This window comes from Harpia harpyja, chromosome 1 (genome assembly GCF_026419915.1).
Source record: "Harpia harpyja isolate bHarHar1 chromosome 1, bHarHar1 primary haplotype, whole genome shotgun sequence".
Classification (NCBI taxonomy): domain Eukaryota; kingdom Metazoa; phylum Chordata; class Aves; order Accipitriformes; family Accipitridae; genus Harpia; species Harpia harpyja.
The window spans coordinates 90,219,592-90,238,249 of record NC_068940.1 but is presented as its reverse complement, the minus strand read 5'-3'; the positions used below and the strand labels follow the sequence as shown (position 1 = coordinate 90,238,249).

Below are 18,658 nucleotides of genomic sequence, written 5' to 3'. Positions count from 1 at the left end.
TGCCCAATTTTGTTCAGGTTCAAGAGCTAGCTTTGCCTCTACTGCCCTTGAGTGTATTTTGAAAAACATTAAAAACCCCTCTAAATGTAAATATACCTTAAAAATGATCCTTGTTTTTTCCAACACTAGGCAGACAGCAAGTTAGGCAATTTATTACCAAAAAGGGACTATTGATCATAATTAGGTATTAAGAGCTGAGTTATTAATCACTACACTACCACAGCTATAAAATCCAGATAATAAAAACATTTTTTTACCATTATGCAACAACCACCACTATCAAAGTTTTATTAAAACTTCACTGTATTACTGGCTGTGAAATGCAGTAAAATTTTGATGCAAAATGCGTTAGTGCAGATGACATCATCAAGTGTTCCACATGTATAATTCTCTTTTTTTATTGATTTTTACATCATCTCTGGTGATAGTACTATTCCATTACTGCAAAGTATAGTTATATTTTCTCAGTACACCCCTCCAAAAGGGCACAAATCGAGATGCATTTCAAAACGTACTCCTTTATACTCCTCTTTGCATAGTTCACCAGTAAGCATATTGACACATGGGGTACCAGTGTGCCTGACTACCTCCAAGATCTTACACAAAGGAGAGAAGGGCAGAGCACAGAGCTGTGTGAGCTGTGTAATGCACAGAGGTGCACAGAGCACCTTAGAGCCGTTGAAAGTCCTTGGTGAAGCTGGCGGCAGTGTTTTGCCCTTTAAAACTGCTGTGCATTACCATGAGCTGGCTTTCTGTACACCACTCTCAGAGAAAACACTCCTCATACCCCCAGGCTGCTCCTATCCATCTCGTCTGCACTCTCATGTGGACCAGCCACCATTACCTCTCCCTAAACCTCAGCAGCAGGGCTGTGTCAGTGGGATGTCCATGGGGGAAGCGGGGAAAGGGCAGAGGGGTAAGAACTTATTTCAGATTTCAAAACACTGATGTATTTGAGATAGTAGGTGGCACACCTGGGCTGTACTAGAAACAACAGCTCTAGGTGCAGAAGCACCGAAGCTGTCTGGCCATTAGGAGGAAGCACATTATACTATATAACTGAACCCTGGCATGGGGAATCTACTGTTTGTTATTTTTTGTCATTTTTTTCCTTGATATGAGTTCTGCAGGGTGTCATTTTTCAGCTCCTGCCTATGCCAAGCACTGAGAGCACATCTAACAAATACATTAAGCTGGAACGTTTGATGTGCATTTCCCATTACTTTGATAGTAATTTCTTTAAGGTTATGAAGAAGTGGTCTTGCAAGTTCTTTCCCTCCTCACACATGAGAGCTCTGCTCAGTTCTGTGGTGCAGAAGCAAAAAGCCTCCACTAATCTAGCCACAATTTCTCACTTTAGTAGTGTAGAAGAGCTAGATACCTTCTGCCTTCAAAGATGAAATTTCTTCAGCACCCATCGCTTTGTTACTACAATCCAAGTTATAAACCTTTGAAAGTGATAAAAGTCTCAGTATATTTTAATTATGTTTTACTTCTCAGCCCATTTAAAAACCATGTATGCTGATATTTTATTTCCCCAGAAGCTTTTCACATGGTATTAGGCAGTCTGACAAAACTTTAAGATATTCTAGAAGAAGAAAAATGAAAAGGCAATCAACCTTTATTTTAGAAATTAAAGATAAGCTAGAAAATGAACATACCAACAGCCATCATGTAATCCCAGCGGTCTATGAGGCACATATTGAAGATCAGGTGGTCAGATGTTTGCCCTTGGCCAATGAGTGGAATGTTTCTCTCCAAATTTTGGGTTATTGCAGAAGTCCAGCCAATGAGGAACCAAAAGACTATCAGGAGAATAACAGCCAGCATCCTCATCACTCGCCCACCTGTCATGTATGGAATACGCTGAGCAGTTCGGGACAGGAATACCTTCAAAACCCTGAGAAATTCAGACAGTGCAGAATTAAGAAAAGCACTAGCAGTGTCACAGGAATTAGATTTTCAGTTTATTTCACTATCAGATTATTAAAACAAATTATCAACATTCTTTCCCCTGACAATACGTACAAAAGTGAAATTTGAAACATTATTACTTTCATATTCATCGTATTTAAATGGAACTGATTGCTGCCCAGAGAGTGCTACACAACAACAGTAGAAAATATGAGCTATGCTTATGTTAGAGACATGCATTCACATGCTGTGTTGTCAAGCTGTTTTGTACCTTCCAGCTCCCAGTGGAAGACTTCTGTCTTTGGAAAAGGGAAGGTAATTTCCATAAAATAGCAACCACGTGTATGAGATTTCATTTCATTTTGACGCTGGCTGTCTGCTCACCCCAATGGTGCTATTTCCAGAGAAAAAATTAGCACTTCTTGGATATTGTTCCCATTGAGTTTGATGCTTCCGAGACAATAACCTACTCTGCATAGAAATAACTGTGGAAGGCACTTTGCTAATTAAGTGGTTTCTGAGTTGTTTAGAGGCAACAACATGTTTTCTGAGATGGGACAGAAGCATCATAAGAAAAGCCATATCATATGTCAGGCACATATACCATGTAACAGCCACTGAACATGTAACACTCACTTTAAAAATATTTGCACTTACTATTAGGATAGGTTTACTCCTTCCAAGAACTGTTCAAGGAAATGTCACCTGCATTTTCTACCCATCATCACCTGCTAAAGCAGAAAAAGGTCCTGCTGGGAGCATTAGGGCAACCAAAATTTGAGGAAATTGCCTCGGGAAGAAAGAGTAGTAGCACAGAATATCCCACTGCAGTGCTCTGCCTTGACCCTGCCAAGCTACCAAGGCTGGGCAGTGAGGAAAGGCTATCAGAGAAGTCTTCCTGTACCCAAACCTTCAGAAGTGGATGGGCTGAAGTTTAAATGCTGTTTTAGAGATTGGGGTGAGGAGCCTTTCAAAGTGAAGAGGTGAGCTGTTTCAGTGATTTTGTCCTTAAAACCACAGTGGTTCCTGATTCCTAAGCATGAGCATGTCCAGTGAGTACTCTTGATATCCAAGAAGGGACAAATTATCACTGAGGTTTAGGGAACTCGAATTTTTTCAGAAAGTTGGGTTTTTAAATGCCCTTGTCATCTCTCAAGTCTTTTCAGCGTACCAAGCACCAAGCCACCTTCCAAGTTGTTCCACGGCCAGGCCCGCCTTTTCAGCAAAAACCCTCCACACTCCAGATTAATATTTATGCTTATATTTGTCTAAGAGAAGGCAGAAGCAACTGGCATTGCCTCTCAAACAAATAACAGAGCAGTGTCTTTTAAGGCAGAAGCACAAAAGCTTTTCCACATCCATAAAAATGAATCATTGTTTGACTACAAACACAGCCTTCACAGTGTGCATTAGGTGAAGTCAGAGATCTGAATATGTTCAACATTATTCAGCTGTTTCCCTCCCAACAGTTACTCCGCAGGGAGTCACAGTTCTTGATCTTTCCATGTTTGATAGATGTTCTGCTCTCCCTTTACAGATGCTAAGTGTTTTATGTTGGAAGCAGCTTCCCAAAGACTTCAGGCAGGATAGACAGAAAAGTCCATAGAGGCAAGGCAAGCGACTTCCCTCCGCATTGCTCAGCCGCAGCACTATTGTTCCAGGGCAGCACTGGTAAATCCTCATTTTTAGAACATTAAAAATCAGTAAGTGAAGGCTTTCCTCCTCCCTGTTGTGAATGCCCATCAGTACTTAGCTTCTTTGAAGGGAAGGAAAAGGTATTCTTTTTGTAGTGAACTGGAAAACACTGTCTTTTCACAGCTATAGTTTGCCATTTGAGAAAAATCTCATCATACGTGTTTATGAAGGTTTAAGAATTAGAGAAATCATACAAACCAGCTGAGAACTACTAGAAACTTTCCTTTGCATTTCGGATCTCCAAAGTAAATTTTTTCTCATTCTACTGAAAGCCAACATGTGAGCCTTTTCTGGGCGTAACAAGGCAGGACCCTTTACATTTTTTCCAGTACTAGCTCATTAACTGCTGACTGTGAGACAGCTTTCTAAGGGAGAGGGGTGGGCTGCTGTTACATTATTGATCTAAGCATAGCGAAACAAGTAACAGTTTGCAGTACAGCAGTCAAAACCCCTCCAATATGGATCAAACCACATTTCTTTTTTTCTCAAAAATAAGCATCCACCACCACCACCATTTCTACCTTGGACATGTAGGCCTACATGTAACCCAACCTTTACACTTTCTTTTTTCAAAAATTCTTTTTCTGAGAAGCTGTAAGGAAAGCTGGGTTAGATTTGTAATGTTGAAAATCTCCTTTCCAGAGGCTGTGGCATAAAAGTACTCAACCAGAACATGAGCTCCAGAGTTGCAATTCCCTCATCTTCCTGATGCAACGTGAATCTAGACCTGCATTGCTCACCACATCAACACTGGCTGATGGGCTCTGTCTCCTCTCATCTTCTATGTATTACTGAACATGTATCACAGCAGAGACAAATGCCCAGGAGCTTCCCCTCCCGAGAGCATGCCTAGTCACCAGGCTGGAGGGTCATTCTCCTTCCCTGTACCTCTGACTTATATACTATCAAAGTTCACCATAAAAAAAGTTGAATTGCTGCAATACGAGACCAAATTGCCTCAGCAAACACATACTGTCTGATGACTGGTACCCTCCATCAGAAAATTGGGAGTTCTTGATTCAAATCCCTGCCCTGACTTCTGGGTAGACAATGCTCAGTCCTCCTTTTCCGCACTGTTCTCTATGTATTGGGTTGAACTAGCTATTGAGCAAATGGGAGAGATTTCTCACAGGGAGGTAAGAAGTGGAGCTGGTGGGCTGCATCTATACTAGGAAATTAAATATGCCCAGGGTTGTCCCTGGCACTGATGCCAACCAGCACAGAACAGCCAGCATCCACACTATTACCCTCCAACACAGGGCAGCTGCATGCAAACTGCCCACTGCAAGGGCCTGTGCCAGCTCCTGAACCACGCTGGGAAACGACTTGGGAGCATTCAGGTTAGCATGGGCCAAGGGCAGGGCAGGGACTGCTAAAACAATTCAGCAGGACAGAGGATGGAATTCCAGTGCCCAGGAATGTTCTCTGGTGCTACTTAATTTATGAATATAGATGTAGCCTTGGATTCAAATCCCTGAGCAAATTAATGTTTAATTATGAGTATCAAGTAAGGCAATGTCAACTGTAAAGCCCCCTCATCCTGTCCTATCTACCCCCAAAACACCTGGTAGCGCCAGGCAGTGCCCTGGTAGAAGCTTAGGGCACTGTTTGAGATGCACAGCTTCTGCTCTAAGGCAGAAGAAGAAACTTAACCATCTTCCTCAGCATCTTCTAGCTCTTCTCCCAGGTAAAACCATTCAGCATATGAAATCCACTTTTATGTGCTGTTGTCGAATAATCAAACCCTCATTTTCAGTGACATGTCATCAGGCAGATCAGACAGAACACTGCAATGTGCTCTACCTGCTTTGCTGGAAGACACAGCTGCCTTCAAGCAAAGCTTTGACCTACAGACTGCTACAGGCAGCATGAAAGCTGATATGCAATAGCCATCCTTTTTACAGAGTAAACAGAAGGCACAGTTCAGGCTGAATGAACTGCCTGGAGACCACTGCAGGTAACTCCCAACTCTGCTGGCTGCACTGTCAGGTCTGGGGAGAATTAAGCTATATGGTCTGAGGGTTTTTGGGGGGGCCTGGCTCCATATAAATGGACAAGGAGAGGGCTTGGTTGCAAATACTGAGAGCTGAGGGCCAAGGGAAGCCCCGTAGCCGGGAAGAGAAGTGATGCTGCATGTGGATCCAAAGCAGAGGGACAGAGCATGCTGGTTCATGGGACTGGCTGGGATCACCAGCTTGGAAACAGCAAGTGAAGCACATTGCTGCTGCTGTAGAAGTTACATCCTGAGAAGAAATGTGTAATCTTAGAAAAGAAATAAAACCATACCAAATTTTCATGTCATATCAATGATCTGTCCTGCGAACAGAAAACATGTCCCCCAAACTATCAGCTGACTGCGTAAGTAGCAGAAACAACAGGTGAAGGATCCTGCTTTGACAGCAATGACGTGGCACGGTTTGTTTATTTTTTATTTCTAGCATCTGTCATTTTGTGGCTCTACTGAGTCATCCTGTCAAACTGTTCTGTTCCAGACTGATGATTTTTATTGTGATACGAAAGCTACATCAGAAAGATAACGGGTCAAGCTCTTATGAAGTATATTGCCCTCCTATGGTGCAGGGATTATGTCTTATTTGCTTTTTCCAGAGTAACAGTGAACATGCAACTAGTTACTTTGAGTTTGTAAACTGATGTGATTCTACTAAAAGTGAAAAGGTACTGATGGCACATGTATGGCACCATATCAATACAAAAGAGAGCCTACACTTCACACTTGACACACAGGCACACACACATACACAAATACTGAGTGCAGGTTTTATTTCCACATCAGGGAAGATGACTGAAGAAAGAACATCAACACTTAAGGCCCAAGACCTCACAAATCATATTTAGATGCACTCGTACTACCAGTTACTGGCTCTCTGCTGGAAAGGATAAAACCCAACTGAGAGACAGAAATGAACAGCTTTCTAAACCACAGGCCAGCTGAAAGTCTCCAAATTAGTCATTGTCAACTTTACAAGTGACTTCTTAAGACCTCAGCATAGAACAGAACTAAGTCCAGCACTGAAGAAGATACTCACTGAAATCAGGATGTTCTTTTGCTTTATTGAGTCTGATCATCTTCGACCTGGGCAAACCTGGGCTGAGAGCCGTGCCATGTCAACAGCATGACAACGGCATGGCAAGACCAGCATCATACGCATCACGTCCTGTCCAGTGAAAAAGTACAACAACTAGAAAAAGAAGTTCTGGCAATTATTTGGGTGTATGAATACTCCTCAGAGTCCCCATCCTCTGTGTAGCCAGCAAACTTGGCCACATATCACTGATAGCCATCAAAATATCTCAACTCCTTCGCACCACACTTGCAATAAGTCAAAGTGTAGATAACAGGATATCTCCCACATTTTCCATTTCAGGAAAGGATTTTGTAATAGACCATTGCCATGAAAGGCAACAAATTCTTAGAAGAATTGACTAACCCTTCCAAATGCACTGGATTTTGTCATTGGCAACAGAGCACAAGCTGGCTGAAGGCTAGTCTGCACAGGAGAGCACTAATGGTATCATAAGCTTGCTAGATAGTTACAAGGTAAACCCTAGGTACCAATGGTACTGGAAACACGGGGAGGGAGATTGTGCTGCAGGATTGTTTCCTCTGTACTGGAAGCGTGCAGGGCTTCAAATCTTCACCTGGGGGTCTGTGGTTAATAAATGGTAATATTCATATCTGAGGATATCCTGACAGTACATTAACAAATTATGATGAGATAATCTTGTGTATTGAGTGATCAGGGAAACAGTGGTGCCCTTTTTCCTTAACAAATTGTATTTACTTTCAAAAATGTGATTTTGAAAGTACAGTTTCCTTGATATCTTCCCTAAGGTTTTAAAGTGATTTTCTATTGTGGAAAACCAATGTAATACAAATTTATCAGATATATGGTTAGAAAAGCAAGCTGTGAAGAGGACTTAAAAAATGTGTTTTACCTCAGTGCCTGGTTAAAAACTACCATTTGTAAGCAAAGACACATGGGTCATGACTTCGTGCTAACCTACTCCATACAGCAGTTTCCTAGATTAGTTTTAATACCACATATATAAAGGTAATTCTACAGTGCTTAAATGAAAGTTCCCCTTCTGGATCAATGTATAGGAGATAAACTGTGCTGCCATAATTTCCAAGAGTTCGAGCAGATGGAGGAAGGTGGGAGGGAAATCACATGCAGTTCAAGGGAAGGTTCTGGGTATTGGAAGGCAACAGGGGTCTAATAGTTTCCCATCGCAATCAGAACCACTCACTCATTCCCATGTGAGCAGCACTGGACTCTCAGTCTTGTGCATATTTAGTAACATGGAAAGAGTCTAAGAATATGACTTGCTTTGATGAAAATGTATTGATTTGAAGTAGCTTTTGTCTGTCAATCTGTAGGTAAGCCTGGAATGAACAAACAAAATTATTTGTTATTTCTTTAAATGTAGCCTAGATTCTGATACTTTTCATGCTGTACCTACGCTTTATTTTCTCCTTTCACCTGCAAATCTAAATTCCCACCTGAGAAAAGCTCAATTTCCTGGTGGACTATAGATCAAAAAGCTTTCTCTGCCTGCAGCCAGTTCCAAGGACTGTAGCTGGAGTCTTTTGACAGACCAGCTGAGGTTTGCTTTTCCCCAGTGCCTCCTCGCTCCCCAGCTCACTGCCCTGCTGCCCGCATCTGTTCCGCCTGCCTGCTAGCTCCCATTGCAGGAGACACTGAAACTGTGTGCGTGTGTGTTGCTTTTTGAAGTGCTTTTGTTCACATCACCATATCATCCAGGTAGGTCTTACGTGAAATGGCCATTCCTCAACCGGATTTGCCCATCCTGGGTGTGTGCTGCTGGACGTACCAAGCACTGGGGAGCTGAGAGGTAAGAAGGCTCAACAAGGGGACCTGCCATGTCACCTAAACTAGGTTTCAGTGATGCAGACCAAGTCTCCTTATTTATGAAATCCTCATCTGCTTTGTGCTAATTATCTCTTCTAATAAACCACTTACTGCACTAATACCCCTGTGAATCCTGCTGAGATTAGCAGAACTACAGAGTGTCAATGAAACATCTGACCCTCTGCTGTCAAACTCTTGAGCAGGCAGAGCTCTTACAGAGCACACCGTGACTATGTAAACCATCAAATAAAAACCCCATCAATCTGTCCCCAGGCAACTAGCAGTGACATGTCTCCTGTTTGTTAACTATTCGGGTTTAAGGCTACATCACACAGTTGCTTTGGTGGCACCAAAACCAAGAGCTCACTACCGCAGAATCCTATGTTAGATTCCTAAAATTCTAAAAATTCTGGGTCCTTGGGATAGGCACAAAGCCATCTCTTTCTGGGTTTGCTACTGAATGGTTAACATAGCCATTTCAATAATTTCCTCCTGATAGCTATGTTTAAATAACTACATCCCTCACTTGGTAAAAATGAGGTCAGCTCCTCAGACATTTTTCTCCATAAGCAAACCAATCTTGCTGAGCTCTTTTCTTCATTCAAATTTGCGGTGGTTTTGTGGCAGAAACCTAATTCATAGATCCTTAAGACTCCTGCCACTAGTAGTTTAGACTGAAGATTATAAATCCTTCAGCCTATACAAGCTTTGGCTAAGCTAATTATTTGCTTCTTAAAAATCATCGGGTGGTTATTATCTTTTTGTAAATCTAAAGCCATTCAGTTCTTTACCCTTATCAAAGACTTTCAGAACAGGCAATACAAAAGACCTCAAGGTCACTATTTATCGGGAAGCTTACACTGTGAAAATAGATGCAGGAACTCCCTCCTGGTAATCCTTTCCTACAATAGGTCAAGAACATTTCCAAGGCTTTCATTACAAAATTTGCTTCACAGAGTGCTCTGGAGTCGAACGTACAAAAGCCAACTCCCCTCCTGATCCCGGCTCACAACGTTTCATTTAACAAAGGCTGATGAGTAAAACCAGCCGGGATGACACAAATTCTCCTCCTTGTTAGTGCTGCTCCATACAGGCATCCTCTCCCACTGAAAACATTCACAGGCAATTTCAACAACCTTTTCAAATGTCAGAGGCATTTTCTAGTGATCAGCAATAAGGTAGCTTGGTCAAAACCTTATGCCAAAGCTTGTATTTTTGTTCTCAAAATAATCGTACGACAGATAGGGAAAGTCTTGCCGTGGATAAAGCCCAAATCCAGGCCAAAATAGATTTGGGGGTGGCTATGTATCTTGATATAGAAAGATTTTCTTTCCTTTCTTCTCCTCCTTAGTTCACTGGCAAGCATTGTACTTCTGATCAGAGAATGATAAGCCTCACTTAAAAAAGACAGTACCTTTTCAGCACTTTTAATGTGGCCAGAAAACCAAAATACCTCCTTCTTTTTAAGCTAAAAGACAGCAGTTATTCTGATCCATTTGCACGATGTGACAAGTTGCAGCTTTAAGAAAAACAAAACGTGAAATTTTCAACAGGACCATAAGATTTAGAAATCCATAGTAGCTGCACTACATGTTTCACCAGTTTTAAAAATTTAAGTTATTAGATTAATTTATTAAGATACTATATAAGAAGAATGCAAGGCTTTTCTCTGGATCAAAAAGCAGTGAACAAAAATTTAGTGGACTTGAGTGAATTACAACTCACTCTGCTAGCTGTTGTTTATTGTGAGGACTGAACTATACATCCATAGCATATTTACAGACAACTATACTTTGCTTTTTGAGAAATGGCACTAAACAGTAGTCAGCAACTGAAGGAAAACAACATAACCATAACTTCACAGATAAATGTCTTAATGTTCATAGATGAATGCTTCATTGTTTTCCCCTTTGTATCCCATTACATGTGATTAATATGATATTGTAACTGTTAGTTCATGTGTGCTACATTGTGGATTGAAGAAGATAAAAAGATTTCACTAAAAAGATCTCATTAATTTACTTATTTTTTATCTCTAATTACACAGCAAGTTTCTATACTAAAGCAGCATAAAATGAAATGTGCTGTTACGTGATCTCTTTTATCTAGTTAGCTGCTTTAACAACTTAAAAACTATTAAAGGTGTTCTTATAATAGTATCATACAATTCTGCTACTGAATTTTCTCGAGCAGGATCTGAGATCCTACAGCTCGTAGGCCAGATGCAGCTCTTCACTTCATTTCACCCAGGCCGGGCAGTTACTAGCTGACATGCCTGGGAGCCCATTAATGCACAGACCAGTACAGGTGTTTGCACAGTTTCCATGGCCCCAGCAGTGAGAAGGTTCCCCATCCCTGCTGTAAAGGAACAAAGCCATTCATTTACAAGATCTAACCACAAAGTTTGAGTTTGGGTTTGTCATCACAGGAGCTTCAGTGACCAAATCATTTCTCTGAATACTCCACTTGTAGAAGATGAAAAGCAGAACAAAACTCATTTCTCCTTAGGAGTTGAATTGTGTTTTCCTTACACAGTTTCTCATGCTGATGAGATTTTCTTGAGGATCTTCAAACTCCATGTGACATCTGGTATTGGCTATATTTGTAAGATACTAAAGATACAATTCTTCAAGAAATGATGGGGTCAGTAGACTTCTTTGACAGAAGTGAAATTGCCCTGTCTGCCAATGGACTGCTGAGCAAGCTTAGGAGAGGATCTGGGAGATATCACTGGGTGACAGTAGGAGATGTGGAGCAGATCCAGGAGCCTGGAAACAAAATTCCCAAGAACCAGAGGAGACTGTGGAGAGCTTGATGTAACTTCAAAATTCATTAAGGTGGATCAAATCAAGACCTGCTCTGCAAGGGCATAGTACACAAGTGAAGAATGAGGCACAAACACTGTTATTTCTGGTCTGATATATCTAGTTGCCTTGTGTTTTTTCCATTAAAAAATCAGTCACCTTGACTGGTCAAACAGATGCCTAATTTTCTGAGTTTTCTCTTTCCCTTTTTGAAGGAGGTTCCTGCAGGACAAGGTGCATACAGCTCAAAGCTGTCGCTGACTGTGGGTCTAGCCGCATTGTCAGAGGATACTCAAGAGAAGTATTTTTCAGATTAAACTGGTTTAAGTATATTGCCTTGAAAAAATCCCAGTGAAAAGAAAGAAACCAGAAGAAGTACTGTATCTGTGAAGCACTCACTAAAGCACTACACACAAAATCTTTTGGCACAAAAGTATCTCCTCACAAATTTACTTGCAAGTGCTTGTTTCCTTTTCTGCCGTGAAATGACGTTCCTACACACTACTTTAAAATGGTAATCCATTATTAAAGATGCAGGAAGCAAACATCAGCAATCAAAGGGACAAAAACCTCTCCCACCTTTATAAACTTTAACACATCACCGTTTTTATGCCCTTCTGTTTCTTCCATGTCTTTTGGAGTGTGTTTTTTTCCTTTCACTTTCCTTCTGTCAGAATGTTTCAGTGCTGGAAGTTACTGTGAACTGGTTAAGAGAGGTTCATACAGCTGCTTCCATATTGGATGACCAGAAGCATGTGCACCTTTACATATCCAAATAAAGCCATACAAATATTCACATTTTTTTAATCACATCATCCTCTGAATCTTATCACTTCATTGCTAATCATACTCAGATATGGAAACCTTATTTAAAAAAAAAAATTCCTGAATTTCAGCAAACACTGATGAAATTTACATTGTGGAATTTCCAAAATTTATGCTTTTCCCCTCAAATTAATACAGTTAATATGTGCAAAAATCTCTACTAGTCCATATAAATTAACCATGCAGAGTTCTTACATAGCAGCCCTCAAAGTTATCTACCTTTTTCTAACAAAATAAGACTTAAGTACTCATGAACAAGAACAATCCAAATCTGCATTTCTTTTCAACCATGAAGACAACGAGGAGGAGGATGCACTGAAAGGTCCAGTCTTTGATGTGTTCTGCTCTCATTTACATGCATTCATTACCATGGCAGATAATCAAATAGCACAGATGTAGCAGAAAGAACTTGTCCTACTATTTTACTTCCTTTAGGTGTAAGAAAGAGTAATCACACGCACTGGACACAATCATCCTCTCAGATCCACAGTGCAGACTTCAGTACTTCAGCAGAGCTCAAGAAGAGGTGCTGGGTTGACAACACCCTTATTATACGATGCAAATATGACAGGGGTTAATGTAATGTGGTACAGAAAGCTGCAGAAAGACATATTACTGTGATATTTAGTTATAATATTTGTTGAGGATTTTGTGCCCATTTTAATAAAATAAATGTTAACCACTTCATAATGTGATTGACTGGCAGCAGTGTTTTATATCAACTCTACTGAAAAAGAAACTCTTTATCAGCATTGTGTTCTCCTTCCACTTGTGGAATAAATATTAACTTTATCTTGTGGTTGTGCATGCAGATATCATGGCTAAGACCGTCATGTATATTTGAAAGGAAAGTTTATTCTTCAGCTTGTCTGCAAAAGATAAGATTCAAACCACTCTTACAACAGATAAAATCAGAACATCTCCACCTGTCACAAGATATAGCAGTGTTACCACCAATAGAAATTGAGACCATAAACAATGCTAACTTCTTTGGATAAAATTTCCATATGATAAAATATTGTTATTATTAACAATATTCCTCTGCAAATGTGCATCTCGAGTAGATTACACTGAAGGGAATGAAAATCCTGGCAAGGGTATTAAAGCTCATCAGGCATCTGGGGAATTATTGTGTCTCTGGTCGATTAATTCACAGAATGCCAGAATAGCCAAGGTTAGAAGGGAGAGATTAAGAAATAGCCTAACCCAACCGTCCTGATCAAAGCTGGATCAATGACAGCAGGTTACTCAGGACCTTGTACAGCTGGGTTTTGAGTTACTTGTCTATGTTAAGCATCTCCTACAGTAGGGAAAGGAAGAGGCCAGTTGCTTGCATGGAGGAGCAGTGACCCTCTCATAGAATAAAAAGTCCAACATGCAAGTTAAATACCAAAGGCTTCCACAGAAGCTTCATGTCTTTCAGTGCAACTTCCAGGCTCAAAGGAGATACTTAAGATGCAGGAATAACATCACATATAAATATGCCTCTACTCTATCAATACAGAAGTGCAGGTGTGGCTATTAAAGGTTGCAGTACTACCCACAGACCTCCCCTTGCTTTGGTAGTCTTCTTATTTTACATTTTAAAATTCTCCATTCTCAAAAGCAACAATGACAAAAGGTTCCAAGCCTTCATTATTGAAAACTCCTGTCTCTTCTGAATGCAGATGATGCAAAGGACAAACAGGCATTAGTTGGTAACCAAGCTGCTAGTCACATAAATTCCCTGACATATTGCCCAACTTATTTATGCTTCCTTCTTAGCATTCACTAAGAACTTTAGAAAAAAGGAAATTCTACAGTAAACAGACAAACATAGAATTTTTTAGGTCAAATCTCACTCATACTCCAGTATGTCAAAGACCTCTCCTGATGGAAGAACAAGTGGAGCAATGACTGTATAAGAAAATGAATATCAGTATGTGCACAGCAGCTTCTCAGCTAAAGCACAAAACAAATTCTGGCCAGAGCAAAGTCAAATACAGAAGAATGAGAAGAAGGCATGTCTTCTGTTTATAATACCATAGCAAAGGAACAAATAAGATAAAAAATCAAGCAACAAAAAAGCCCCAGCTGTATGAAATTGACATCTGATAAACTGTTAAAGAGGGATGGATTCTTTTGCTCTGATTAGCCTCAGCTTGGCTCATGCAAGCAGCACGGCACACAGCAGTGCAGACCAGCCCTGTGTTTTTGCGTATGCTATTTCTGCATGGATCTGGCATGCTACTGACTATTGTCATTGAAACAGATCAGTTACATTCGTGCTCTGGAGGAGATAAATTGCATTCTGCATGTTCTTCTTCCAATTTTTTGTATAAAATACAACATACAATTAAAGGAAATTTAAAGAATCATAGTGCAGAATCATTGTAGAGTGTCAGCAATATCTGAATAAAATTAATCCTTTCATAAGCTTCCATGTTCTATTGCCAGGTAAATGCTCATCCAACTATGTTTACTCTCAATATGTTTAAGTATGTGTAGTAATCAGAAAAAACTGCTAATTATGTTAATCATGAGCACTTCTGAGGAAGCTAGTTTCCTGGAAACTAGTTTCTGAATGTCTGTCTGAATTTAAATTTTGTGAAAATAATTAAAGTTGCTTGTCTTGACAAACACTTGCTGTTCCCTCCCCTGCACTGCATAATACCACAGTGCTAGGAATCTGCCTTAACAGCTAGGACTACACCCTGAAGCGACAGCACTAATGGTGTCCTTAAAAATAACTGCTGATCACAAGACTGGAGTGCTCCACGGATGGGTACAGGCAGTTTTGCAAGGACAGACTGGAAGGGCAAGTTGCTCTGTTTGTGAGAGGGCAGCTGGGATGCATGGAGCTCTGCCTTGGGACACCAGCTGAACCAGCTGAGAGTTATGGTGACACTGTGGTGGGTGTCTGCTACAGATTGCCTGATCAGGAATACAAAGACAGCAGGTCCTGAGGTAGACCTTCTTCAGACAACTAGTGGAAGCCTCATGCTTGCAGGTCCTGGTCCTCATGAGGGTTTTCAGCAACCCCAACATCTGCTGGAAGTGCAACACAGCAGGGCACAGGCAGTCCAGGAGGCCTCTGGAATGTGCTGATAACTTTTTGATGCAAATGACTGAGAAGCCAAGGGAAGGAGACACTCTGCTGGACCTCATGTCTACAGAGAAGGAAGAACTGCTGGGACTGTGAAGGTCAGGGACAGCCTTGGCTGCAGTGATCATGAATGGTGGAGTTCAGGATCCTGAGAGAACAGAAAAAAGCTTCAAGCTCAGGAATGGACCATACGAACTTGCAGGAAATCAAGCAAAGGTGGCAAGAGGCCTGCATGGCTGAACAGGGAGCTCCTGACTAAACTCAGACATCAAAAGGAAGCATACAAGAAGTGGAAGGAGGACCCAGGTGACCCAGGAGGCATATAGAGACGCTGTCTGAGCATACAGCAATGGATTTAGGGAAACCAAAACCCACCTGTAGTTCAGTCTGGTGAGGACTGATTCAACTGGCAACAAGAAAGGCTTCTACAGGTGTAACAGCAGCAGCAGCAGCAGCAAAAAAAAAAAAAAAAAGCTTAGGGAAAATGCAGGCCCACTGCTGAATGATGCAGAGACCTGGTAGCAAGTGACACAGAAAGGACTGAAATACTCAATGCCTTCTTCACCTCAGTCTTTACTAGTAGGACTTGCTTTCAGGAATCCCAGGTCCCCAAGACCAGCGGGAAAGTCTAGAGCAAGGAAAATTTAACCTTGATGGAAAAGAATCACATTAGGGAATGCTTAAGTGAACTGGATATACTGAAGTCCATGCATGGGACATGACAAGATGTGGCCAATGTCATTGCAAGGCCACTTCCAATACTCTTTGAAACTTCATGGTGGTCAAGGGAGGTTCCTATTGACTGGATGAAAGCAAGTGTCACTCTGACCTTCAAGAAAGACAAGAAGGAGGATCCCAGGAATTACAGGCTGGGCAAACTCATCTCAGTCCTTGGGAAGGTTATAGAAATAAATCCTCCTGGAAATATTTTCCGAACACATGAAGGACAAGGTGACTGGGAGTAGTCAGCATGGATTTATGAAGACGAAATGATGCCTGACTGACCTGATAGTTTTCTGCAAGGAGATGACTGGCTTGCTGAGGGAAGAGCAGTGGATGTTGTTTATCTTGACACAGGAAGACTTTTGACAGAGTCTTCTATAAAATCTTCATAGGCAAGCTGATGAAATACAGGTGAGAGAAAATGACAGTGAGCTGGTGTGAAAACTGGCTGAACTGTCAGGCTGAGAGGGTTGTGGATTAGCAGCAAGAAGTCCATTTGGAGGCCAGTCACTAGTTGTGTACCCCAGGGGTCAATACTGGGGCCAACACAGTTTAACCTCTTCATTGATGACCTAGACAGTGGAGCAGAGTACACCCTCAAGAAGTCTGCAGGTGGTACCAAACTGGGAGGAGTGGCTGAGAGACCAGATGGTTTTCCTGCCATTCAGGGGGACTGAAACAGGCTGAAGAAATGTGCAAACAGGAATGTCAAAGTTCAACAAAGGGAAATGCTGAGTCCTGCAGCTGGGCAAGAATAACCCCATGCAGCAGTATGTGCTTGGGGCCGACTGGCTGGAAAGAAGCTTTGCAGAAGAGGACTTGGGGATACTGGTGGACACCAAATTGACCATGAGCCAGCAATGTACCCTTGTGGCAAAGGCAGCCAGCAGCCTCATGGACTATATGAGGCAGATTATGTTCAGCAAGTTGAGGGAGGTGGTCCTATCCCTCCAGTCAGCATTGTTGAGTCCACACGTGGGGTGCTGTGTCCAGTTCTGGGCTCCCTGGTACAAGAGAAACACGGACATACTGAGCCCAGTGAAGGGCCACAAAGATAATTAAAGGACTTGAGCAACTCTCATAAAGGGAAAGGCTGAGAGGGCTGGGTCTGTTCAGCCTGGAGAAGAGAAGGTTCTGGGAGAATCTTATCAATGTATAGCAATATCTGATGGGAGGGAGTAAAAAAGATGGAGCCAGACTCTTCTCCGTGGTGCCCTGTGACAAGATGAGAGGCCATGGGCACAAATTAAATCCAGGAAATTCCATTTAAACATAAGAAAAACCTTTTTTTCTGTGAATGTGGTCAGACACGAGAATAGGTTGCCAAGAGAGGTTGTGGATCTCCGTCCTTGGAGAAATTCAGAACTTGACTGTACATGGCTCTGAGCATCCTGCTCTGGCTGAGCCTGCTCTGGGCAGACTATGTGGGTTAGACTATATGATCTCCAGACGTCCTTGCCAACCTCAACTCTTCTGTGATTCTGTAATCTTTGTGTAGTCAGTATACAGATGTATAGATAGATGGAAGAAACTCAGAAGTCACTAATATTTTCTTAGTATGCTTTCTGCAACAATCTTTTTATTCAGACGTTAAATCTTAAGATTTAATATGCTTTAGAAGTGTATTAGCATTAAAAGTATAGTTAGCATTAGAAGCTCTTTTATATAACTTGTTCTATGAACTTCTTCAGAGCTTTCACTGAATATTCCACAAAGTATCACAAATTCTGCTCTCAGGGGCCCACTAAAGTACACCTTTTCACTTTTATTTTCCAAATTTATTACTAGACAACACTGTCACCCATTCTAATGAAGAGGGTAATGCAATACTCATAGTCCCCTGCAAAGTTATATATATCAGTGCAACATACAACTTCAATAAATAAATGAAACATTCTGTTCATTTTTCATTCTGCAATAAAATATTCAAGTTAAAAAAGTCAACTGCAAGAAACACTAGCTCTCATCTTCTGTGTTTCTTTTCCTGCACAGGAAGAAATAGCATCATCTGACAAGCTGAATTCTGAAAAGTGTCGCATTATGTGTTCACCATAAAACAATGAAAAAAAAAAGACTATATAAATTTTGGTCAAAGGTTTAATTGTCAAGGGTTCTAAGCCAATCTAGAAAAACAAGAATAATGTGTCTATTTAAAGATAAACTGAATTAAAATTATTCTGCTGTTCTGAAGGAGCATTAAGCAAGCACACAGGAGAGCTAATCTAAATGCCACAATTTTCAGGAAGAAAGAGGAAAGTTTTATTGCTATGAGATAGATAAAACACTCAGAGATTCTCACTGAAGTCAAATGTAAAAGATGTAAAAGATGCAGACCCAGGCAATCTACCCACATACAGCAATGAGACCCTACTGACAACGAAATGGACTGAACAGAATGAGAGAAAAATGCAACAAGCTCAAAGCTCCATAGAATCTGCAAAGATGAAATAAGGACAAAGGGTCCCAGGTCCACTTTGAGGTCACATACACATCAGAAGAGTGTTGATAGCCATGAATTTTTTTTAAAGAGTAGTTATTTAAACAGAAATATTCCAATCAGAGAGAAACCAAAATGCAGTGGCAATGACCTTGCTTTACAACCAAATAACCCAAAGAAACAAACAGTGAAAAAAGGGGGAATTAAAAAGACTCCTTCCTTATTAATAGTCAGACATTGACCCAAATTCAGACGTGGTGACATCCATGCAACAAGAGTTAAT

The 18,658-nt window shown here is 41.1% G+C and overlaps 1 protein-coding gene across 2 annotated transcripts in view; it reads right to left on the bottom strand.

Annotated features, from left to right (window-relative positions):
* The window catches only part of GPR158 (G protein-coupled receptor 158), a 209,949-nt gene that overhangs the window by 22,189 nt on the left and 169,102 nt on the right, over window positions 1-18,658 (bottom strand). For both annotated transcript variants that reach the window (XM_052804510.1, XM_052804519.1), the window contains exon 7: window positions 1,662-1,900. In XM_052804510.1, the coding sequence (XP_052660470.1) occupies window positions 1,662-1,900 (239 nt within the window). The remainder of the gene's footprint in view (window positions 1-1,661; window positions 1,901-18,658) is intronic.